The sequence below is a fragment of the Numida meleagris genome, chromosome 2, assembly GCF_002078875.1.
Source record: "Numida meleagris isolate 19003 breed g44 Domestic line chromosome 2, NumMel1.0, whole genome shotgun sequence".
NCBI lineage: Eukaryota > Metazoa > Chordata > Aves > Galliformes > Numididae > Numida > Numida meleagris.
The window spans coordinates 48159643-48185084 of NC_034410.1; the positions used below are offsets into that span (position 1 = coordinate 48159643).

Here is a 25442-nt window from a genome sequence, read left to right on the forward strand (position 1 = left end):
TTAGGAGGGCATGCCTCCTGGTCCCGTGGCGTGCCCCGTAACCCACACCTCCTCAGCTACCACTGACCCTCAGCGAACAGAAACAGCCCAGCACCGAGGCAGGCCGCACCGGGCTCGCAGTGGCGCCGGAGGAAGGCGGTGCTTGGCCGTGGCGCCCCGCCCGGCCCGGGAAGTGAAACCGAAATGCGCAGCGGGGAGGGCGGGGAAGGAGGTGTTGCCGCGGTCTTGTCGGCGTTCTGCTCGCCGCGCTAATGTCCCACGGGCCGAGAAGGGGACGGGAGGAGGGGGAGGAGGGAGCGGCGAGTGGTAGCCAGGCGCGGCATGGGAGCCTCCACGAGTCCGCGGCCGGCGGCGGCAGGAGCCAGGGCCGGCATGAGAGGAAGAGGAAGAAACAGGAGGCGCAGCAGCTCCAGAAGCTCCAGCACCTGGAGTCCTTGTAAGGAGCGGAAGAGGGGAGGCTGCCGCGAGCTCCCTGACCTGCCCGGGCGCCTGTGCTGCGAGCCCACGCGGCGGGGAGCGGGGCTCGTTGTTCGGCGCAGGGCGAGCATTTTGATTGCTTCTCGCTCGAATGCCAGCAGACAGGCCTGGGCCTGGGGAGACAGCGAGCCCCCGGCGCCGGCCCAGCCCTCGGCGGGCAGCGGAGTCCGGCAGCAGGACGGGAGGCTCCGGCACCCCGCCCTCCTCCAGGACTCGGTCGCCTGCGCCGAAACCCCCGGCTCCTTGCCTCGGCCCTTCGCGAGCACAGCCTTTCCTGGGTTTTGTCCTGAAAGCGGCGTGCCCCGGAAGTGCCGTGCGGTGAAAGCAAGCCTTTAAACAGCTGCACTTTTCAGCAGCAGTGTGTGCCGTGCCCTGCTCTGGAGGGTTTGGTTGCCACTAGCTGTGGATGCACTTGGGCTGAAAACAGGGCAGAAGTGTGTGGGTAGCTTGCCTGTACGTCTCCAGCTGGGATATCCATAGAGTCTTTCCAAAATGTTGTTCGTTTTTACGTGTAAGCAGGTCTGTTTTATTTGAAGTCCCATGGTTTGTTCAGCTCAGAGCAGAGGAGCTGGGGGGAGGCCTCATGGCGGCTGCAGCTCCTCACAGGGAGCGGAGGGGCAGCGCTGAGCTCTGCTCTCTGTGACAGCGACAGGGCCCGAGGGAACGGCACGGAGCTGTGTCAGGGTAGGGGCAGCTGGGGGTTAGGGAAAGGTTCTGCCCCAGAACAGGCTGGAGCAGGCTGCCTAGGGCAGTGGACATGGCACTGAGCTTGCAAGAGTTCAAGAAGTGTGTGGACATGCTCTCAGACATACGTCTGATTTTTGAGCGGTCCTGTGTTGAGTCAGGAGTTGGACTCGATGATCCTTGTGGTGCCTTACAGCTCGAGATGTTCTATGATTCTTTGTCTCCCCTAGCAGTTTAATTCAGGGGAAGGGGAGATAGCCAGTGTCTCTGTTGTCAACATGAAAGCCATTGAGGCACTTGCAAAACTTCCTTATCCTGATTTGTTGGGAAAGCTGGATCAGAGAGTGTTCGGCCAATTTCCACTGGAGTGGATTTAAAAATATATATATGTCCTTCAGTTTAATATACAGAGGGAAGTCATCAAAGTTGTTATTTTATACCAGGCATTAGTTGCAAAGCTAGATGTGAGAATCAGGCTGACTTGACATGCTCGGCTGGGAATGTCTGTGATTCGGCGGGGGTGGAGTAAAGAAGTCTGCGTCAGGGAGGTTTTGGAGCAGGGTGCCTCAGAGAGAGATGAGAGAGTTGTGTGTACGGTAACTGAATCTGAACTGGGTGTACGTCCCTGTGAATTAGGGCAGTGGAAATAGCACAAGAGACGCATGTTGCGATATGGCAAACACGTGACAGTTTGAAAACACTGGGTTTCAGCCTGCTTGCATTCAGTGACCATGTTCTGCAATGTTTGATGATTATTAATTAAGTAAAATTTAAGGGAGAATGGGAGGTGCAAGTTGTAACTCCATCCCATTGAGATACTGTATTTTGTCAATTATTTGTTTATGCTAAGCTACAGAGTAACAACATTTCTATTGCTTTTCAGCTATGAGAAACCTCCCCCAGGGCTAATTAAGGTTGGTACCAGTATTGCAGTACATCTTTAGCTTTACAAAGGATTTTCAGAGACTGTCTTTTACCCCTTTAGTTAAAGGGACTAGAATACCTGTATAAATCACAGAGATAATATAGTGCTTCCAGAGGACAATTCAGATGTTTGCAAGCTAACTTCTTTGACTCACTAAATCCCAAGCAAAATGCCCAGAATCAGATAGCATGATGCTGGTTCCTTCACAAGCTAATGTAGTACTTGGTGTGGATACAGTGAAAGCATGCACGGTGAAGCATATTTTCAGTTTGTATGGCAACTTTTCAGGATTCTTCTCCATTGCTTATGCTCAAAATATTTGTGTAAAAACACTTTCCTAATGATTATTGCTGTTGCCAAATGTATATAATGAGACCATAATCTAGTGCTTTTAACCCCCAGTATACTTCCTTGTGTTGTAAAGGCTGTTTCTAATTCTTATGTTTTGTTACAACAAAGAGGAAAAAGAAGTTTCAGCTTGTCTGTTAATTTTTCATTTCTATTATTTATTGAAATAAATTGCTAGAATAAATGGAGGGGAATAGAAGTAGTATGTCCAGAAAATCTGAACTAGAAAAGGGCAAGGGGGAAAGATCCTTCCTGTGTTGCAAGAAAAATAAATAAGAAAATAGTTTCTGTATTAAATGAAGGCCCGTACACTTGGAATATTGATTCTTACAGAGGCGGGGTGTTTCTGTTGCTGTTTTTGTTTGTTCGTTTGTAAAGGTGATATTATTGTCCTTATCTTTTTTCCATAGGAGGATGAAACAAAACCAGAAGACTGCATACCTGATGTACCAGGCAATGAAAGTGCACGAGAATTCCTGGCACATGCCCCAACAAAAGGGCTTTGGATGCCTTTGGGAAAAGAAGTCAAAGTTATGCAGTGTAAGGCTGAAAATGTTCCAGATGTAATTGGACTTTCGTATAGCTGTCTTTTTACACTGAGGGAGGCAGGATGCCTGGTGGACAGATGACAAGATCCAAGTAGTTTGGCATCATATTGGTATAAGACAATCAACGTCTTAAAGGCTGTAATAGTCTTCTATTTTATGGAAACTACATTTATCGATGTAACACTCATCTCTCTCTTTTTTTTTTTTTTTTTCAAAAATTGAAAATATTTTCTATAAGTATGCTTCTTTGTGTTTTGTTTAAATGCTGGTCTGGCTCAGAGATACAATTCACTGCTGCTTTTTTTTTTTTTTTTTTTCCCCCCAAGGTTGGAGGTGTAAACGCTATGGACACAGAACAGGGGATAAAGAATGCCCATTTTTTATTAAAGGCAATCAGAAACTGGAACAATTTAGAGTAGTGAGTACAAATGCTGTAGTATTATTGCTTGTATTTTTGATGTTGATGATGGATAATATTGCAGGTGAAGAAGAGCCTGATAGATGATGATCTCTTAAGGACTTTTCCTCTGTCTCTATTATAACATAGATGCTGAAAATCTAATTAAAAAAAAAAAAGCTACAGATGTGGTTGGATGTTTGGCTACTTTGTAGAAAATCTATTCTGCAAGAGTAAAATAATGAATATTAAAATTGGAAATCTTCACGAACCTCTTTTCAACCATCATATTCACTCAATATTTACAGCATAAATTTTTGTAATAAAATGTAACAAAAATGCTTAGTAAAGCTTGAGCTGCCCATGTTACAGCTGTTTCAAGCCTTCTACTGTCACTGACCAACCACATCATGAAGCCTATTGTCTAAGTGTGTAATCCATCCATTGTGTACAGTTCTGATCTTTTGCTATGTGAGACTACATCTTCGTTTTTCAGATTCTTTCATTTGCTTTGCATTGTTAAACTAAATTTTATGTTCTCATCACTTTGTGTCTTATGTCCTTCCTCATATCTTTGAAAAATGGTATCCAGTCTCCTCCTGTCCAGTAAGAATGCTGCTGCAAAAAGTATTTTTAATGCATGTTTGTGATCAGATTGCCTCTATTCTTCATTTTTCTTCAGGCTTCTTCTCTGTTGCATCAAACTCCTGTATTATGTCAAGGCCCATTAGAGTGCATTCCCACCACCTTTCATTTGCTACTTAAATTTAAATTCCCACCTTGATCAGAATCTGATACCGTTTTTCCATCAATTTGTTTGCTGAATCTTCCAACAGAAACGATCACCTCTATTCTTTTTGCTGCGTTCTTGCTTGGCATGAACTGACCTTAAATATCTGCAAGTTTATTTGGTATCTTCCTTCCCAACCATCTTTTGCTGCAATGCCTATTCAATTTAAAAATAACCCAGTTAAGAAGCAATGATGGTAGTGCATAGCATGCAAGGACAGCTCCAACTTCCAAACCATAGCAACTGTACTGCTATATGTTTGTGTCCAAATTTAAAAAATATGCTGTCAGGGTACAGTATGTACTATTTTGAACTTCAGTATTCCTTCTGAGTCTAGCTAGCTATTCCTATGTTGGGGACCTCTTAGTTAACTGTGACTGGATAGGGAGATCAGTGGTATACCTAAGGAGAGCCCCCTTCATTGGTGATGTAACTGAGTAAGAAATTAAAAATCAGTCCACATTATTGAAGTTCTTGTTTTTCATTTTAAAGGCACATGAAGATCCAATGTATGATATAATAAGGGAAACTAAACGTCATGAAAAAGAAATGAGGTAAGTGTGCCTCTGCAGTAAAATGCATTTTCATTTGATTTGATAACATGATACTGATTTAGAGTTTGTAGTTGAAATGCTGATATATTACCCTCACCAACTCAAACATTTTTAATGACAGTTTGTTTCTGTTATCAGAGATTAATTCTACTTTCTCAATAATCATTCTGTATACTTCCTGCCTCTTTAATAGCTTCTACATTTATTCCCAAAACAAAGTTTAAAGAGGAGTCCTTCATTTATACTGTAATATTTGGGTACTTGGATCTTGTTCTGTTTTAGGTCGAAAAAAACCATTTTTTTTTTTCACTGGCTTCACTAGTTGTTTTTGTGTCAAAAATCTTTCAGTAGACAGGAAGGGATGGATTTAGAAAGTTAGCTCTAGGCACCAAATCTTGTTCCTTATGTGAGGTCATTGTTCAGTATATACAGCAAGTAGTCTCTCCACATTTGCCAGGAATCTGAGAAAGCTGAAAGGAAGAGCGCTTGTCAAAGATACCTCTGCATCTAAAGTAGAATCTGCTCAGTCAGCTTCACTGACATCATCTCTGTATCAGCAGGGCAATTAATTTCTTAATATTATAATCTCAGTATGCACCTGTGTGTGCATAAGGTTAGAACTTCTTATGGTGGTCTGGTGATTGCTTTTTGCCTCTGTTTTCTGTGCTTAGTTAAATTACATCGGCTGCTCCAAAAGTAATGCCTCCTGTTTTTATTATGTTGGCCCACAATGTCAGAGGTGGATGTTGGTGGTATGGCAGTAGGTGTTGAACCTTCCTACCAATATTCCGTTGCACTTTGTTGCCATGAAACTGATGGCAGCAGAGGAGCAGTTTGACAAAATGGTTTCTGACATAGAAGTGCATCTGAAGCAAAGGTGCGGAATTGAATTCCTCTGTGCAGAAAAATTGGCACCCACTGACATTCATCAATGCTTGCTGAATGTTTACGGAGATCAAACAGTGGGTGTGAGCACAGTGAGGTAGTGGGTGGTACATTTCAGCAGTGGTGACAGCAACTGAAAGACAAGGCACATTCTGGACAGCCATCCACAGTTGTCACACCATGAAATGAAGAGCATCTCGATCAGCTCGTCCACATAAATTTGGCATATTACAACCAGGGAGCTGTGTACAGAGCTGAACGTTGCCTTCAACGTACTGGAAATGATGGTGGAAACTTTGGAATGTTGCAAAGTTTGCACCAGGTGAATCCCATGAATGCTCACTCAGGAATGGAAAGAACACTATAGAAGCTTGTCAGGACCTATTGAACCAATACAAGACTGAAGGTGACAGTTTCTTGGATTGCATCATTCCTGGTAATGAGACTCGGTGTCTACACCACTACAAGCTGGAGTCAAAATGATAGTCCATGGAGTGGGGATATGTGAACTCCCCATCAAAGAAAAAGTTCAAGATGCAACCCTCAGCAGGTAAAGCGACATTCACTGTCTTCTAGAATAGGAAAGGGGTAATGCTTCTGGACTTCCTGGAACCTAGACAGACAATCAACTCTGATGCTACGTTGTGATGCTGACTAAGCTGAAGAAGAAGACAGCCTTTATATTACAACACAATAATGCCACGCTGCATTCCAGTTTGAAGAGCATGGAACACATTGCCAGTCTTGCTTGGTCTGTCCTACCACACCCACTATACAGTCTGGATGTGGCACCTCCTGACTTCCATCTGTTTGGGCCAATGAAAGGTGGACTGTGGGGGCAACATTTTGACAGCTGCTGTGATGGCATCATTGCTAGGAAACAGTGGGTCAGCTCTGCTGGTGCAGATTTTAATGACTGTGTCATGTAGGCCCTTGTTCATTGCTGGCAGAAATGCACGGCTGATGGTGGTGACTGTGTTGAATGATAGTATTTTGTAGCTTTGTAGAATTTGCTCTGTCAAATAGTTTTATTGTGCTCCTTTTATCTGTTGTAGTTAGTTTCCGTGGAAATAAATAGGAGGCATTACTTTCAGAGTGACTTATGTACGTGTTGTCAAATATGCTAGTTTGTGATATCCCATGGGATGGAAAGTTCTTGAATTAAACATATGCATATCTCAAAAGAGGTTGTCATCAGTCTGAAAATTGTAATGGGAGTTGTAATTCAGCAAAAGAGGGAGTGTTCCCCTGCCCTTTGCATGCAGCTTCCACTTCTCAAGCTAGGAAGGAAACAGATGAAAGCTAGAATAAATTATTACAAGGAGAGCCTAGAATGGATTCTTATTTATATTTTTTTAAACACAGGATACAGCAACTGAAGCAGCTTCTGGAGGATTCCACCTCAGATGATGATAGCAGTGATGACAGTGATGAAGATGATGATGAAGATAGCAGCAGTTCCACTTCCTCAGATAAACACAAGAAAAAAAAGAGAAAGAAGGAAAAGAAAAAAAAAGAGAAGAAGAAGAAGAAGAAGAGAAAGCATAAATAATCTAATGAGAATGACTGATAGCAGTCACCTACCGTATGCTCATTGACCCCCCCCCCCCACACACACACTTGTGAACTGCCCGGAAAGATCCAAAGAATTAGGAAGAAACTACCAAAAGGGGCTTTTTTTAAACTGAGACCATACAGATGGATACATGTAGCATCATCCACTGGCTCTTTTTTCTACCCCTCTGCAGTGCTGCAGCCAGAAAAAAGAGAGCTGCGCTGAACGCTACACAATCATATGTATCTTTTTTACCATAAAATTTGTGCAAAGGGTCATCCAACTTGGTCAAATTGCCATGTGACTGCCAGCAGAAAGCCATTGCTACCATGGTGGAAGAACTCTTCAAACTGTTGAAGCATGTTTCCACCACAGTCATAATAATTATACACAATGCCTCATTGCAAGGGGGCTGCAGTTTGCATAACACTGGCAGTTCACTTACAGTAAGGTACTGTATAATTTTTTTCTGCATACTGCCTATGTGTTGAAGTCCATTGTACTTATCACTTGTAGCTGAGGAAATAGTGAACACTGCTGAAGAGGGAAAAATATTAATCAAGGGAACTGAAGACAAAACCAGATTGAAAGCAAAACTTTTTTTTGCTAGCAAAAACTCAATGTGATCGCAGTAGGCACAGTTCTGTAGTAGCTAGAGCATTCCCTAACCCATAAGATTGTGAGCCAGGTGTGATGATGCTAGATATCAATTTTACCGTAAGGAGTTGGTTTTGATTATTTAAAGAAGGGAGTGGTAGTTCATGTTGGAAATGAGAAAGATGCATTTCTACATATACTTCAGTATCAGTTGTTTTGATACATTTGATTTTTTTTCCTTTTAAAAAGGCTTGAGGAAGTAAATTCCAACTTATGTTATATATTTACTAGAACTATTTCATGTAGCAATATTATATGAATCATCCCACAAGAATATAAATGTCTAAGGAAGTTTCCAAACATGCGCTTGTAAGCTACAGAACAGTAACAAAGAACATGTAAGCAGGAAGAATGGAAGAGGTGTACTCTAATGATGTTATACAGTGGCCACAGGTTCTTTCTTTTAAACAGTGTTCCAAGATAAACTTGACTGGCACAATTGAGATTGCAATAAACTGTGTTAGAGTAAATTCTCTCTTTTTGAAAGAGATAAAGGCATAGCAGTACAAAGCTGTGACTTGAAGACCTAAATATTCATTGGTGGTTTGCAAAAGAAAAAATAGAATTGCTTTGAAAGGAGTAGATCATATCTGATCTCATTCAGAACTTAGTGTCTGTATTTATGCTTGTATTAAAGTATGATGAACATCAGTAACCAGTGCCAGCAACATCAAGACACCATACACTCAAGTGCACTTAAGTTTTTTGGTAGTGTGTTTGTTTTTCCTCCTTCACCTGAGAGCTTTGGAAGAGAGACAGGAAAGTATGCATTAAAAAGTGTTTTTTCCCCTTCTATGTGTCTAAGCCATTTAGTAAAAACAAAACTCAATTCCTTGCCCATCATTCACAATATGAGTTAAAATAAGGTAGTCAAGACCTATTTAGAAAAAAAAATCCCTCAATCACATTTGAGACTTTACATCTTCAGTAAAGTCAGCAAAAACCTGTTCATTGATAAAGCAGGTGAACAGTTTGCAACTTAAATATTGCTATATCCTAGCAACCTTATACAGAGTATTTCAGCTGGAGATGAACTCTAAGGAGAAGGACTTCAGGGTCCTTGTGGATAACATGAGCCAGCAGTGTGCCTTTGTGGCCAAGGAGACCAATGGTATCCTGGGGTGCATCAAGAAGAGTATGGCCAGGAGGTCAAGGTCAGTTCACCTCCCCCTTTACTCTGCCCTGATGAGGCCACTTGTGGAATACTGTGTCCAGTTCTGGGCTTCTCAGTTCAAAAGAGACAGGGATCTTCAAGACAGAGTCCAACAGAGGGCCACAAAGATTGATTATTAGGAACTTGGAGCCTCTCCTGTATGAGAAAAGGCTGAGAGACCTAGGACTCTTCAATCTGGAGAACAGAGGGGATCTCATCACTGTTTATAAATATCTAAACTGTAGGAGTAAAGTCAATGGGGCCAGGCTCTTAAGTGGTTTGCAGCGATAGAGTAAGGGGCAACAGGCAGCAACTGGGACACAGGAAGTTCCATACAGACGAGGAAGAACTTACTGTCAGTGACAGAGCACTGGAACCGGCTGCCCTGTCAGACAGGTTGTAGAGCCTCCTTCTCTGGATATATTCAAGACCCATCTAGACACCTTCCTGTGTTACCTACTGTAGTAGCAGGGTTGGACTTGATGATTTCCAGAGGTCCCTTCTGACCCTTACAGTTCTGTGATTAATCAAAGCAATAGCCTTGGGTGAAACCCCCTAATAGTTTATCTTGTTTCCAGAGCTCAAACATTCTGGTGTTGTTCTGTTCTCCAGTATTATTTACCACATCTTTACTAGTGCCTCCTGGAAGTTGAGAATACTGGTACAGAGAACTAATTTAAAGCTCCTGGTTCTTCAACCAGAAAGATTTAATAGATGAAGTAGCATGCAGAGATTTATAATGGCCTGATTCTCTTACTCCATTTGATGCTAAGAAAATCCATGTTTTGAAAGTACTGGTGATTGCCGGACAGATGCTGGAAGCCAGACCTAGTAAAGCATAACTAGTAAAGCATAAACCTGATACATTCCAGAGAATTCTCAGCGAGTTTGAGTAGAGCAGGGGTAACCCAAAGATCTCTTCTGTTACTCTAGCTTTTGTCATTTAAGAGTCTTCTGGAGCTTAGCAAATTCAGCTTTCCCCTAGTTTCTCGTCCCATTCCTTGGGAATGGATCCCTCCCCTTGGTCTACTCAATGGAATTTTGCCTACAAGCTTACTGTTTGAACAGTCCTGAAAGATGCTGTGACAAGACCATTCTTCAATACATATCAAATGCAATTTAAAAGTTTATTTAGAGATACCAGACATTGTTCTGCATCAGGCTAAACATCTGTTTAACCTAGTATCTTCTTCCACTCATGGTCAATAGTCAATGCTAAAGAAACAGAACGGGGTAAGCTGTAGTGGTATTTCTGTTATTTCACACACACACAAATCTTAGTTTGCTTGAAGCACGGTACTTTGAATCACAGATTATATTTTAGTTAGTAGCTCCTAGTAGATTTTTTTTTTTAATATCCAATCACTTCTTAAAAAAAATGTATTTCCTTTGGCAAGAATCTCCTACAGATTATACAGATTCATTATTAATTAACACAGAAACATTTCTTGTTCATGGCTGTCCAACCTTTTGGCTTGCCTAGGCTCCATTTCAAAATGGAAAGCACAACTGTGTATTTCTCACTGTTCTTGGGACTGTGTTTAACCAATATAATCAAGGTTCACACAATTATTTGCCATAACTTGGGTTAGCAGTCCCCCGCACCCTCATTGTGTCCCAGTTTCAGCCCAGACAATGCCAATCGCCCAGCACTGTGTGCTTGCTGCGAGCAATGGGTGCACACCTAGCCACTACAGCCAGGAGGTGGCCACATCACAGTCTGTGCTGGGCCACAGATTGGACATTCTTATACTGAAGAATATGTGATTAGCTGATTCCTATTTATTTTTCTCACATCATTCTCAGTTTTATAAATCTGGGCTATTCTAAACATACAGATTCTACTAAGTGTCCACTCAAACACGTAAGAGTAGAGCTAGTTTCAAAGTTAGAAATTTAGCATATCCTCAATACAGTAAGGTTTCTAGCAGCGGTAACTAGCAACTAGGGTGTGGGTACTGAGAAGCACAGTGCATTTAATCACTCCTCATTTTAAGCAGTGCTGAAGCTAGCATTTAAGAGACTGTAGGTTTTTAAGAAATATATAGACTAGAGAAATTCTAGCACATACTTTATTAATGGAAAATGATTCAATACAGAAGTAATTCTAGAAAGCAGGATAGGAAGCCAAATTCCTGAAAGATGGCTTAGCCTTATTTATATCTTAAGCATTGGACTATTTTCCTGTTGAAGAAACAAAATAACTTCCTAGTCATTACTGCCTTTATAGAAATGTTTATATTTGAAAGTTATACTGAAACATGAGTTGTAACAGCAGAATGAATCTATTAATCCCATGAATCTAAACAAATGTGAACTGTAGCTGATACACAACTCATAGGCGATACAGCTACACCTAATCATACATAAAAGCTGAAAATCATTATCTTAATGTTCCAAACTAGTCTTTTCAGAAAGATTAGTTCAGCAGTAATACAGACACTTATTTTTTCAGCCATACAATGACTTGGGTTTTAACATCTCTCTGCCTGAGATGACCAATGGCTTGTGAGTCAGTCAGGGAATCTGGGGACTTTTTTTAATAAACAAAAAACCTGTACTTTTTTTTCCTCCTTAGAATGCAATTACTATTTTTTGCCACTGAATCTTGTCTTCCATTATTTTAAAAGGAAGACCTGTTCTTAATCTTTCTCACTATAAGGCAGAAAACAGGTCATTAAGAGGGGAAGCTTTATGCCACACATGCTACAAAATCTTCAGTTAAAATATAGAATTAAAATCTGACAAACTAACATAACCACTGGCTCCACTGTAGTGATTATATTCCACCCACTTCGCAGAGGTTGCAATTAGCCACAAACAATTACTTAGAAATCCTGAGTCACGGACAGTACATCTGTCCAACAAAACACCTGGTGTGGCAGTTTCAGAGGCCCCAGCTGTTTGCTACTGCTTTGCTAATAACTTCTTCAGCTGTCCTTCAGTGGATGTTGCAGAAGGCATGTGAATACTTCAAAGGCCGTACAATACTGTTACAGCTTTAAGCTTGCCGAAGTGTCAGCACCACAGTTACTCATCACTAGGCAATCTAGCTTCAGGGGGAACAGAGTTGACACAAATGTGCATCTATAACCAGAAATGGAGTCTGAGATATCACAGGCTAGTTACCTGTCTGAAGAAAAAGAGGCTGGACTTCAATTCACAGCCTTTTAAAACACGGTTCATAGTTTACAACTTTTCTAAGCCAGGTGCATCTCATCAACTGGAACATTAAATATAGTTGTAAGCCAACTGAATTAAGATGGAGTCTGTAAGTCAACTATACCACCAAGTGAAGAAAAAGCTAAGTGGAAGATACAGTTTTAAGACTGCAGTACTAGTTCTGTGGAGTAGAATATATCAAACACATAACACTAATAGCATCATTTCTCAGACAAAACTACGTAAGTGATCCCTGCTGCTACTTCTTCACATCTTCCTGGGAGCTGTTATCACCCAGTCCTAAGTTGCTTCTTACATCTGAAGAGAAAGCACACAGACTGATACCAGACCTGTGGAAGGATGGACTAGTATGATTTTGGGAGTACCTCTGGAGCATCAGTCACTGCCAAAAATGAGTGACCTGGCTGGGAGAAGGAACAAGTATTCCATTATCAGACAAGATGACGGCAAACAAATCTGTCAGCAGAAGTGGCTTAGTATTCAATTTCAAAGCCACACTTGAGGGAAAAGTGTCAGTCCTTACCTTAGAGGTCTCAGCTACAGTCATTTAGTCTTAACTTGAAGTTCTGCTACTCACTCTTCCCATCACAATAAGGTCTATCCCTCTTCAAGAGGGATAGTTTCCAACACTAGATATCAAGGGCAGAAGCGTCTATATTTTTCAGAGCAGAGACAGTAATGCAAATCTCCATGGCTGAAATAATTCTGTCCCCCCCCATTTACTCTTTAAGGTTCTGATGCAATGGAGATTCTGTGCAGTATAAGAATTTGCTTTATTTTCTTGTGATGTACTTAAGGGGAAAAGAAAAACAACAAAAAGCAATCTGCATGAACACAGCTGAGTTCTTTCTCCTAGTACCTTGGGAGTAAAGGCTATAATTACAGTAGCTCTTTAACAAAGGTTTCTACAAGTGCTATTAAAAACAATAGCCAAGGGACAATTGAGCAGTGGATACCTCCCCTCTAGGTTTGTGCAGTTTTGGGAAAACAATAATAGCTTCGTGTTTACTTTTCTCATGAGGTAATACTAGCTTTCTTAGAAGTGAAAAAGCTCAGACATTTTTGTGCTATGAACAGTCTGTTTTGGTTATTTAGATGATGCTCAACAAGAGATCTAGTTTTTTCACCTTAGTTTCACAGCAGCATTTACATAGCAAGGTGCCAAAGCCAGCATCAACTGTTACAGGAGTCTTTAAGAAGTGTCGTGCTCCATTCCCCAACTTGGACTTAGGGGCAAAATAAGAGACATCAGTAACATCTCTCCAGGTCAGAGTCTCCCCAGAAAAAGAGAAGGAGGAACATCACATCAGCTCAGTGTTTTAGCTTTAGTCCTCCAATCATGCCTTTGAAGAGAATAAGATACATAAGTCACAATGACTTCAAGTCAGTACTTGACTTGATACAGCTTAAACTATAGTCTCTTATACTTTCACAGGAAAAAAAACTGAAATATCCAGGCAATGGAAGAGAAACTTGCAGCTATGTCCTCATCACGTAGATGAACCATGAGATGATACTGACAGGCTTCGCAATCCTACTGAGCTTAAGAACAGGGCAGCAGTAACTGGCATGCTGTAGTAGTATGATGGGGATATATATGCATCAGTAATTTTTATTCCCATGTACAAATGGAGTCTTAAATGCACTTCTATTAAGTTTATTATTTAAACAGTGGATGCGTTAGTTACAAAAAGTGACTTAGTTTCATGTTACATACTTACTACAGTTTAATTGCTGCACCATAAAGATGGAGGGCACTTCTTACCCTTGAAGAGTGCACAGCAACTTACAAAACATACAAGAATAATAATTAACTTTTGGTTTCATGCAAACCTATGATATTTGTCTCCCCTCCTGCCCCAATGTTTGCAGTTATCTTCTCTTATAAAGAGACTTTCTTGCTCCATGCCCTGAAGGAAAAAAAGAATGATTAAGGTACACACACACTGAGTAACATAGGTCAACTTTCTTCTAAAGGAAGGCTAGAAATCAGTGACTGCCTATTCTTATTGCAGGAAAAGATGCTTGTGATTGAAATCAGAACTATCTACTCAAACGCCCAGCAAGTTAAATTCTGCAGACAAGATGCTGGACTGCAAAATATCCCAGTATAACAGATAGGTAAGAGTTTCATATCAAACTTAAATATTCAGTGCCCTCTTGTTGAGCAGAAGGCATCCAAGAGTCACCAACTATTTCCAGGAAAAAATACAGGAGGTCATTTGGGATTATGCAAGTATTCTGAGAGCTCTTTCCGGAAAGGGTCAACAACTAAAGATTACACATCTATGTTTAATAAGACTTCATGACTGACACCAACTTTCAGTAATAGGATAGTTCAGTCAAATTTGTTTCAGGCACTGAAAATACAAGGAACTGTAATCCCATTTAATGTTGTGTTTACTTCGAGAAGAGGGTCTCGTCTTCAGTATTTCCCAACTAAACATTTAGGTTAGTTTAGCTTATATTTAAGTTGTGCTAAACTGTTCTTTCCTAGAAGGAATTCTGATCTTTTAGAGAGTTTCCAATTGAAATGGATCAGTATATACAAGAAACTTTCTGGACTCTCCCACAAATGCACAAAGGCATATTGGTTATTGAATCTAAGTAGGAATTTTTGCTAGTTGTAAAGTTAAGAATTATCTGTAGGCATTTATGTTTTATCAAGTTACATACTTCGGCTGAGACAGGCCTGTAGCTTAAAGAATATTATACACTGCAGAAAGTGACACAGGAGCCAACAGTTTTCAAAAAAACTAGACCAAAGTAGTGTTTCTCCTTAGAGAAAAGCAATGTAGCATTGACCAGGCTACAACAGTATTCATGGCTAAGTTAAAATTCAAGTTAAACTTTGAATGTGATTTTAACTTGCCTATATGTTATTTGCTATTATTTCACAAATAACCTAAATGATCTCCCAGTTCACGAACTAGGACACATTACTCCAAGACAGTAACATCCAAATGCTTGTAAGAATCCTACCAACCTTTGCGTACACTCCTTTTAGGCATCTCCCACACTTCCACTTCTTCCACCTCACATCTTGTGTCTCTGCGTTTTAGTGGGGGCTTGCCTATTCTCTTCTTTGGTTTAACCAGAGGCGGGCACCCTAGATAAACACCAGTTGTATCTTGAAGTCATATGAAAGCAAGTTTAAGCTCAACTTTTCTCTATTGCTTCTCTTTCTCCCCTGTATACATTACTCTGTGCATAGTCCAGAGGCAGATAGAAAGTAGAATGTATAGAAATCACATAATATCACTTGTTAAGATTAGGAACTACTACAGTGTATGCACTTAAAGCAGCATTACCTGGGTGAAAAATTAATACAATAGTTTATGTCAGAGAAGCTTTGCACAAATAAGGGCTTTGTCTGGCCACATAACATCCAATGATTTCCCATAGTTCTTTTAAAGAAAATTGCTCTAATGCACCCTTATCCATATGTATTTGATTTTAAGAAGGACATGAAACACCCTGAGATGTATTGGATTGACAGTGCACTTCAGCAGTAATAGAAAAGTTAGAATTAGTTTCCTTACCTTCAAATCTTACCAAAACAGCAAGTTTACTGTGTTTCATACTACACCCTCTTATTTCTTAAAACGAACATTGAAGAGAAAAATGTACCTTGTTCTTTGCTCTTGGCTTGGGGTGAGAGACTACCACGTATTTGTCCAGTGAATTTGGGCTTAGCACCACTTCTAATCCAATACTCTTCAGGTGGTATCCCCATGCTCTCCGTCAGTCTTCCTAATAGAAGAGTTGATTTAAAAAAAAAAAATCAGTATTTTGCTTGCTAATGTTAATATACTGTTCAATCAACCAGACAACTTGCCAGAATGCAAAGCTAGCCACTGAATCTTAAGAGTCTTTCAGAAATAAAAACATAACTTTATGGAGACCACATGATAAAAATTGCAGATTACAGGCTGCTTTAGTTAAATCCAGAGATTTTGTTAAAGAAAAGAGAAAGAACACTACCTGTGCTACTAGAAGTAGATCCTGTTTTAGATACTTTTCATAATGAGACTATACTAAACAGCAACCTCTTGGTGTACCAGTTATGAACTTTAGTAATTCTGCTTATTCTCACTTCCAATTAATCCAATTTCTACTAGCATCCACTTTTAATAAAACTTTCCCAGACCAAATTTAATAGTTTTACACTGATTTTATAAAAATACAGCAAAACTTGGCTGCTGTCTTGCAGTTAGCAACAAACAAAATCAATAGTTTGATGCTCCTGCAGAGAAAGGAAGTTACACAGTGTATGGTCACCAGATTACAGGGAATTTAACCACATTTAATCTACCTAACATCATCTGGGATGGAAGGTCAAGTCTGTTTAAATTTAAATCCTACGTTTAACCATTGTTTAATGATTTTTTTGAAGTATAATTAAGTTGACCTTAAGCTTTTCAAATAAGTTACCGCTAACGTTAAAGTTAAATGTATTAGTCCAACTCAAAAGTTTACTGCTGAGTTCTCTGACTGCTTTATCATTTTGTATCTTCAAACAGATAACTGCAAACCCCACTCTGCCTCAAAAATTCTGAAGTACTTCTGTCTGAGCCAGAACTGAAATTACAATATTTGACTCCCCCTTGCCAACTGGTTCAACCTACAGTTTGCAGTTGCAACTGTGTCCTTTACATTTTCTACTAACAAGCACTTTTTCCTCAGTACTATCTTACCTCCCAAGAATTTCTGTAGCGTTCGCTTGCGTTCAACTTCTTCTCTTCTTGCCATTGGCCTCTTTCTTCCATAATACCCATAGTACCCATAGTCACTATATACAACTTCATCTTGTTCTTTCTCCTTTGGTTTGTAAACAACACCAATGTTTTCACCAAGCCTACTCCTAGTTTTTATCTTCTCTTGAGCAGGCCAGCTAATTAAGTGAGCCGGAAAAGCATTTTTCGGTGGCTTCCAAAGCATCCTTTGGCCAACTTGTCGGTACAGATTTCCTTTACTTGGCATCAAGATTCCATAGGGAGTAGCTTCTTGAAAGAAATACTCTATTTCATCCACATCATCTTCATCCTCCTCATCCTCTTCATCTTCATCCTCCTCTTCTACTTGCACAGAGTATTCTTCTGAGTCCTCAATTTCTGACAAACTCTTGACAGCTTTTTTCTTGAGAGAATGTATTTTTTTCAGACTAGAAGATCTAGGAAGGACTCTCAGCTTTCTGCCTTTACTGGAAGTTTCTTTAATCTTCATGGTTGAAGAGTTTTTGACATCTTGGCCATCCAAACTGTTTATCTGCTCCCTTCCTACCACTTCATCTTCATTGAGGGACCCACCACTTTTAATTTTCTCTTTCTCCAAGCCCTCTGTACTTTTCTGGAAAGTATACGTGCTTTTCTGAAGCACATAGTCAGGTACAAAATAAGACACTGGGGCATTATCAATGGACGAGCCATCCTCTCTAGAGGACATGTCATCAGAAGAAAGACTAAGTACACTTTGACGTTTCCTTTGTGGCAAACACACGTCATAGTTGTAGTTTGCATCCATATTATCCAAACAAGCCAGCCAGCTGTTAGAGGGAACATACTTCTCAACTGATTCTTCACACCAAATACTTCTATCTGTTTGACTTTCATTGTTTGCACTGTGGCTTAGATTCAGCTTTTTCTGCTGAAAACTCAAGTCACTCATTACCTCCATACTAGATGGAAGCAGTCCTGCTTGTTGAATAAAGCTAGACTCTTCTTGAGAAGCTTTTGAACCTGTGGATCTTTTAGAGCTAGATTTCTTAGCTACTAGCACATCCTGTCTTACTGCTGGTTGGTCTATGGTAACAGATCTTGCCAGTTCTGCTATTTGCATTGCCATGGCTTCACCTGGAGGGGATTTTGCCCGTTGACTTGTAGTCGCCTGCCTTTCTGCATCCAGTTTCACTTCATTATCTTGGACATCTTTTTCTTGCATAGTTTCGACACTCTGTTTTGAAGAGAGAACAGCTTTTCTCTCATCTATGTAAGTTCCTGGCACCAATTTCTCTCCTTCATGAGGGCCATATATCATTCCCTCACATGAACTAACTGAAAATACATCACGCTGCACCATATTCTCTGGGACTGGTTTACCACTTGCCACATCATACAAAGGAATAGTTTCTTTAAAGGACTTCCACAGTTGAATAGCTGGAGAGCCATTTCCATATTCTATTCTCACCTCTTCCTTCTCAAAGGCATAGCTTCCAGTAGGAAGATTTCTATACTGTGTAGAGCTGGAAGGACTATTATGAAACTCTCTGTCTACCACAATGGAAGATCCAGATAAATCTTGTTTCTCTGAAGTACTTTCAGTCTCTGTACCTATACCAGAAGAAACACAGGCCGTATTTCCTGCATCACAACCTTTCGTTTCTGTATGGGTATCTTGATGCTTTTTTTGCTTGTTTTCAGGCTGTCTAGGATCAGTCTGTGTTTCTTTAGTCTCTGTTTTTCTCCCAGGGGAACTGTAGTGTCTAAATCGCGTTGCATGATAAAACATAGGAGAGGGTGGGGGAGCATTAAAATAAGGCCTTCTGTTAATTCTTGCATGCACTGGATGCTGTGGAACAAAAAATCCAGGGTACTCATGGAGTGCAACAGAATAAAGTGGAAAATATGGATGTCCACCCCGGAAGCCTAATAATTGGAAATGAAAAAAGAAATACCTTATTTCTGAAACAAGTCTTTCTGATTAAGAATTGCTCGCACACACAGGGACTGCTATGAGATCAGACACACAGGCAATTAAAACGCTTCCAGATACTGAGAACTGGAGTAAGTCTTGTAGAGAAACCCAGAGAGTTCTGTATTACAGGACAGCTTATCTGGACAACTACACTTTAGAACAGAACTTGATTTTACTCCCTGAAACATGTGCTATTTTGCTGCCTTTTTCTTTGTTTGTTTGCTTGTTGCCTTTCCCCTACTTTCATGCACTGTTCTATAGCATCATCTTTGCTAACAGAGCTCCAGATAGAAATTAACATAGACATAGTATTTACAAGATATATTATGATATTGTGGGTTCTCTTTAAAGTTTGTATTTATACATACCTATAGTGTATATGTATGGAGCTCATACAAACATATTCATTTTTTAGTTATATTTAGAGCTCTGTATCCATAGGATAACACTCATTATCTTGTATAGTTCCTATTCTCCAGAAACAGATGCTTTTCAACACAGATAGGCCACACTTTACTAACGTTTTTGAAATTCAGTCTTTAACAAGGAAAACATTATATTAATTCCCCTTTAAACTCTCAGACAGCTTTTTAAACCCACATTCTTCTCCTCCACTCTAGGAGGAATTTACTACTTCAGATACTTCATTTACCTTACCTGGCGCAGGCACGCAGTATGGATTATACGTATGGCTAAGGTACCATGGATGTTGAAAAGGTTGTTGTGCTGTTGGCTGCGCATAGAAGAAGGGTCTCGAGTGGTTCGTGGAATACGATCCACTCTCTGAAGCAGATGCAGTGTTCATTTTTTTTTTTTTAAATGCTGTAAAAGGATAAGTGGCCTGGATTAATCACTTGAAAACACACATGACTTGATGACTCTTAATGCTTTATCAGAATTCAGCAGACATTTCCTTCTTGTCTTTATTTCTAACCCAGTGAAACAATATACTCCTAAGAAGACTACCATCATCCACACAAAAGTTAGAAGACTATTGCTATCAAAGTTATTACTGTCAAAGACTCTAGTTGCCTTTTGATAAGCAAGCTTTTATATGCAATTTGTAGTATTAGTACCTGAAGTCAATTTCATATCACATTTTAAAGCCACAGTGACAAGGTAGTCTTACATGCATATATGTAGTGCTTTCATCAGTTCAAGGTTGCTTTTGGTCAATGGGTATTGAGCAAAAGATCTCAAGAAAGAAAAAAAAGAGAGCAATCAGGTTTTGTATTTCATGAAGAAAGCACTACTAGATGCTGTCACATATGCTGTATTTGAGATTACAGTAGAGTTACTGATTCAGACTTTTTACATTAAATATACACAATAACAGTAGTAGTTAACAAATAATTCAGTGACACCATGCTGCCTGGGCTTAAGTTCAGGCAGTAAAAGAAAGAAGCCAAGAAGAACTCTTATGCATAATCTCACATTCAGAGCCGTGCAAGACTCAGAAGATAGAACTCCCATATTTACATGTTTCCTGAGTTAAGAGATACATTCATACCAACCCATTCAAGAAGCATGACATTATCACACAGCTTAGAAACAGGAGTATAAGAATGCAGGGAGCAAGGAAGCTCAATGGGCTACACAGAAACAGACAACGACTCAACTATCTGTATTTACAGAACCAAAATACTGTGGAAATACAGGGGGAAAAAAATTTAAGAAATTCTGACCTGTTATAAACTACCATACAACTCAAATCTAGAGTCTCAGAAAGCCCTCAGGACAATTGGAGCTCACTCCAGTTTCCATCCAGAACAGTTTGCCCCAGCTTCAAGCACCAAAAACCTACAACCTCTCTTCGCTCAATCAGGCCAAAGAGGCCTAAGAAAAAAAGAAAGTAAAAAAAGAGAAAAGCCCTACAAAAAGCCAAGCTACACCTCCTCCCCCACTAAAGCCCCTCAAAATTAATGTCCTTGCTGCTGCTACCTCCAGCCCAGCAAGACACTACCCTCCTCCTCAGCTCACCTCCTTTATGGGAGGCAGCTTCTCCTTGCCCACTCCCTCTTCCACCTGCAGCTCATTTTGCTGTGACGTGGGGCCTCTTCCATCCAATGGGAGGCAGAATCAAAACATGAGAATAGGAATAGCAGTAAAAGCCTTTATCCTGTAGGAAGAAACATGGTGGAATTGCTCCCATGACTGGAATTCTGTAGTGGATGGCTATAAGCTCTTTAGAAGCAATAGGCAAGGAAGGAGGGGGGGGTGGTGTGTCTCTCTGTGCTAGAAAGGGTTTGAATATTGTTGCTCTCAGGGCTGGAAATGATAAGGCTGAGTCTCTATGGGTAAGGATCAAGGGGAAGGCCAACAGGGCTGATCATCCTGGTGGGGGTCTTTTACAGACTGCATAAAACAGGATGAAGAGACAGATGAAGTGTCCTATGAGCAGCAGGAAGAAGTTGTGCCAGTGCTTGTTCTTAGGGGAGACTTCAGCTTCCCTGATATACACTGGAAATATAATACAGCGCAGAAGAAGTACTCTAGGAGATTTCTAGAATGTGTGGAAGACAACTTCCTGATGCTGCTGATAAGAGAGCCTACCAGGGGAGGTGCCCTGCTAGACCTGCTGTTCACAAACAGGGAAGGACTGGTGGGACATGTAAAAGACAGGAGCTGTCCTGGCCAGAGTGACCAAGAAACAGTAGTGTTCTCTATTCTTGGTGAAGTCAGGAGTGGGGGAAGCAAAACTGCTACCTTGGACTTCCAGAGGGCAGACTTGAAACTACTCAGGACAGTGGTGGGGAGAATCCCTTGGCAGTCTGTTCTGAAGGGTAAAGGGTCCAGGAAGGCTGGCTGCTCCTCAGGAAGGAAGTCTTAAAGGTGCAGGAGCAGGCTGTCTGCCTGTGCTGTAACATGAGCCAGAGGGGAAGAAGACCAGTGTGGATGAACAGGGAACACTTTCTGAGGCTCCAGGAGAAAAAGAGAGTCTGCCTCCTGTGGAAGAAGGGGCAGGCAACTCGGGGAGAGTACAAAGAAGTTGTTAGGATATGCAGGGAGAAAATTAGAAAGGCAAAAGCCCTGCTTGAACTCAACTTGGCCACTGTAGTAAAAGACAACAAAAAAAAACGTTCTACAAATAGTTTAAGAGGAGGGCTAAGGAGAATCTCCATCCTCCTCTGGCTGTGGTGGGGAATGTGACCATTGAGGATAAGGAAAAGGCTGAGGTTCTCAATGCCTTCTTTACATCTGTCTTTAAAAGTCAGACCAGTTATCCCTGGGGTACTCTACCTGGGTAGAGTATCTACAGGGGTACACAGACCTGGAAGTCTGTGATGGGAAGCGGAATTAACCCTCCACAATTCAGGTGGAAACAGTTAGAGACCTACTATTCCACCTGGACTGCCACCAGTCCATGGGGCCAGATGGGATCCACCCGAGGGTGCTGAGGGTGCTGGCACAGGTGACTGCCAAGCCACTTTCCACCATCTATCAGTGTTTCTGGTCATCCAGATAGGTCCCAGAGGACTGGAGACTTGCCAGTGTGACTCCCATCTACAAGAAGGGTCGTAAGGAGGATCCGGGGAAGCACAGGCCTGGCAGCCTGACCTTGGTGCCAGGAAATGTTATGGAGTAGATCATCTTGAGTGAGATCACACAGCATATGCGGGACAACTAAGGGATCAGGCCCAGCCAGCATGGGTTCATGAAATGTTTGACCAACCTCATCTCATTCTATGACTGGGTGACCAGCCTGGTGGATGAGGGAAAGGTTGTTGACATAGTCTACCCTAGACTTTAGCAAAGCCTTTGGCACTGTCTCTCACAGTACTCTTCTGGGGCCCAGAGAGTGGAGGTGAATGCAGTTAAATGCAGCTGGTGATCAGTCATGAGTGGTGTTATCCAGGGGTTGGTATTGAGGCTGGTCCTGTTTAATATCTTTATTGATGACCTGGATGAGGGGATTGAGTGCACCCTCAGTAAGTTTGCAGATGACACCAAGCTGGGAGGAAGTGTTGATCTGCCTGAGGGTAGGAAGGCCCTTCAGAGGGATCTGGACAGGCTGGATTGCTGAAGTTCAGCAAGACCAAGTGCTAGGCGCTGCACTTTGGTCACAACCCCAGGAGTGCTTCTGGCTTGGGGCAGAGTGGCTGGAAGACTGTGCAGAGGTAAAGAACTGGGGGTGCTGGTCAGCACGTGACTGAACATGAGCCATTAGCGTGCCCAGGTGGCCAAGAAGGCCAAAGGAATCTTGGTTTGTATCTGAAATAGTGTTGCCAGCAGGAGTAGAAATGTGATAGTCCCCCTGTACTCAGCTCTGGTGAGGCTGCACCTCAAGTACTGAGTTCAGTTTTGAGCCCCTTGCTACAAGAAAGACATCGAAGCCCTGAAGCGTGTCCAGAGAAGGCCAACAAAGCATGTCCAGAGAAGGGCAACAAAGCTAGTGAGGGGTTTGGAGCACAAGCCTTCTGAGGAGTGGCTGAGGGAGCTGGGATTGTTTAGTCTGGAGAAAAAGGAGGCTCAGGGGAGGCCTTATTGCTCTCTACAACTACCTGAAAGGAGGTTGTGGAGAGGTGGGGGTTGGCCTCTTCTCCCAGGTAGCAGCGATAGGATGAGAGGGAATGGCTTCAATTTGCGCCAGTGGAGGTTCAGGTTGGATATTAAGACAAACTTATCTGAAAGAGTGGTCAGGCACTGGAACGGGCTGCCCAGGAAGGTGGTGGAGTCACCATCCCTGGAGGCGTTCAAGAAATGTGTAGACGTGGTACTAAGGAACATGGTTTAGTGGGGAAATATTGGTGGTGGGTGGATGGTTGCACTAGATGATCTCAGAGGTCTTTTTCAACCTTAATTATTCTATGATTATAAGAAAGCTAGTGGTCTCATCTGGCAGGCATTTAACCTCCATCCCTAAGTCACTTCAATATACCTCAGTCGTAACATTGGAAATTTAATTAAGAAAAATGCATGCTGAAGGGAAGTATTACTAACTTTCCAGTTAAAACTACTGTTAGAGTTTTTTGGTTTTTTTTTTAAGGGGGGGGGGAAGGCAGAAATCACAAGACAAAATTTACATTCTTTTTTAAAGTTTATCACCTGCTTGGTATTGACTAAAGGGAGCAATGATCTTCCATGTTAATACAGCTAAGTGGACTGACAAATGTAGCGTTCTTTCTGTGCGAGTGAGGGAAGCATTTATTCCCATAATATACTCTACCATATACAATGGAAATTTATTAAATTTTGGTTATAACTTGACCCTGTCCTGGGCCTTAGAGGAGATGTAATCAGCATAACTCCACACAGGGTCCCATCTCTGAAGGACAGAGCATGGCAGTTGCCACCGCTGCTGGGAGATGGAGTGGCAGGTGGGAGCACAGGGAGCATGCTGCGCACGTGGTGAGTGGCTGGAGGCAAACAGAGATGTGACTGCTTGGAGGGAGCTTGTGTTTTTAAGCAGGGAAACTTCTGTCGCTTTATTTCTGTACTATTCAGATTAAGCTTGCGCATTTGTCGTACGATGTGAACTACGAAATGGGCTCTGTCTGGGAAGGATGACTGATCTCACTGCACACACATCTCACCAAGCACATCGTGCAGTTCCTCTGACAGAGGCTCTCATGTGCTGTCGGCCGCCTGTGTGTCTTACTGTGTGTCTGGCATGCTTGGAATTCCCAGCTCCTTCATTCACCACAAAAAGCTTTCACCCCTAAATGGAAATTTCCAGCCTTCCTTTTGGTGGGTAAAGGCTGTGAAGCACAAACGGACCCAAATGGAAATAAATCCATAGATGCTCTCTGGTTTCCAAAATATTGTCTGTCAGGATATGTTTTTCTCTCTTGGATCACACGTCAGCCCTCGCCGCTGCTGCTGCTCCCGGGCCCAGGCTGACGGCCTGGCCGTTCGCTCAAGGCGGCCCCACCTGGCCGCGGCACTCTGGGATGGCGAGGTGGACGCGGCTCCTTTCCGTCGGCCGTTCACGCCACAGCGCTCCCGCCTGCGCTGAGCAGCTGCGTCCAGCAGGGGGAGCCGCCGTACGCTCGCGCTGGGGCCGGCACGCATGCGCGCTCACTCATCCCGGGACACTTCTCCCGCCCCGCCCGCTACGCGCCTGCGCCATCGGCAGCGGAAGCGCTGGGGCGGCCGTGGTTGCCTTGGTGCGCGGGCGCTTGCGTAGGCAGGGGAAGCTCAGAGGAGTGGAACAGGAAATGGGGGCGGGCCGGGACGCCGGACTTGGCGCGCGTGGGGCTCTTCCCCCCCCGCCTCGCAGCTCTGGGCATGCGCAGGGGCGGCCGCGCGCGGCGCGTCCTAACGGCCGCCGAGCGGCGGTGATGCTGTGGGGCTGAGGAGCGGGCGGCGGAGGGCAGCGCGCCTGCGCGCCGGGTGGCCGCCGCCTCCGCAGCCCGGGCGAGACCGGATCCTCCGCCTCCGCTTCTCAGGCCCACTCGCCGCCCGCGCTCGGGACGCTGAGGCAGATGAGGACGCGGCCGTTGGAGGTTTGTCCGGCGGGATGGCGGCCCCGAGCCGCTTCCCGTCTCTCAGGGGCCGGGCGGGGGGAAGGAACGGCGGGAGAGGGGAGGCCCGCGGGGGCTGCGCGGCGGCCTGGCGCTCCCCGAGCTTGGGCGCGGCTGCCGGCCGCCCCT

At 42.6% G+C, this 25442-nt stretch overlaps 3 protein-coding genes across 4 annotated transcripts in view; 2 read left to right on the plus strand and 1 right to left on the minus strand.

The window, feature by feature from the left end:
- Positions 1 to 8612, plus strand: RP9 (retinitis pigmentosa 9 (autosomal dominant)). Its single transcript, XM_021386849.1, has 6 exons — positions 1 to 436; positions 2045 to 2075; positions 2845 to 2974; positions 3309 to 3400; positions 4662 to 4723; positions 6974 to 8612. The coding sequence occupies exons 1-6, from the start codon at positions 252 to 254 to the stop codon at positions 7158 to 7160; spliced, it is 687 nt and encodes a 228-aa protein (XP_021242524.1). The 5' UTR covers positions 1 to 251; the 3' UTR covers positions 7161 to 8612.
- On the minus strand, positions 8729 to 20919 carry LOC110393692. Of its 2 annotated transcripts, none has more exons than XM_021386846.1 (6): positions 20830 to 20919; positions 19507 to 19671; positions 16854 to 18800; positions 15787 to 15909; positions 15143 to 15265; positions 8729 to 14066 (listed from the first exon to the last, which is right to left on the minus strand). In XM_021386846.1, exons 2-6 carry the CDS (start codon positions 19652 to 19654, stop codon positions 14029 to 14031), a joined length of 2379 nt encoding a protein of 792 aa, XP_021242521.1. In that variant the 5' UTR covers positions 19655 to 19671; positions 20830 to 20919; the 3' UTR covers positions 8729 to 14028. The 2 variants fall into 2 exon arrangements, with proteins under 2 accessions (XP_021242521.1, XP_021242520.1); XM_021386845.1 differs by lacking the exon at positions 20830 to 20919 and adding an exon at positions 20535 to 20817.
- Positions 23962 to 25442, plus strand: part of KBTBD2 (kelch repeat and BTB domain containing 2) — a 15581-nt gene continuing 14100 nt past the window's right edge. Inside the window, exon 1 of the mRNA XM_021385972.1 lies at positions 23962 to 25295. The gene's annotated coding sequence lies outside the window, so the exon portion shown is untranslated. The remainder of the gene's footprint in view (positions 25296 to 25442) is intronic.

What these genes read in the sequence shown, in the direction of transcription:
- LOC110393692 (XM_021386846.1), bottom strand. Translation starts at nt 19,654, where the DNA reads ATGAACACTGCATCTGCTTCAGAGAGTGGATCGTATTCCACGAACCAC. An exon ending in AGCCAAGAGCAAAGAACAAG is followed by an intron (nt 15,266 to 15,786) that starts GTACATTTTTCT and finishes GTGTTTATCTAG; the next exon opens with GGTGCCCGCCTCTGGTTAAA. An exon ending in TAAAAGGAGTGTACGCAAAG is followed by an intron (nt 14,067 to 15,142) that starts GTTGGTAGGATT and finishes TTTTTCCTTCAG; the next exon opens with GGCATGGAGCAAGAAAGTCT.
- RP9 (XM_021386849.1), top strand. Translation starts at nt 252, where the DNA reads ATGTCCCACGGGCCGAGAAGGGGACGGGAGGAGGGGGAGGAGGGAGCG. An exon ending in CTCCCCCAGGGCTAATTAAG is followed by an intron (nt 2,076 to 2,844) that starts GTTGGTACCAGT and finishes TTTTTTCCATAG; the next exon opens with GAGGATGAAACAAAACCAGA. An exon ending in AACTGGAACAATTTAGAGTA is followed by an intron (nt 3,401 to 4,661) that starts GTGAGTACAAAT and finishes TTCATTTTAAAG; the next exon opens with GCACATGAAGATCCAATGTA.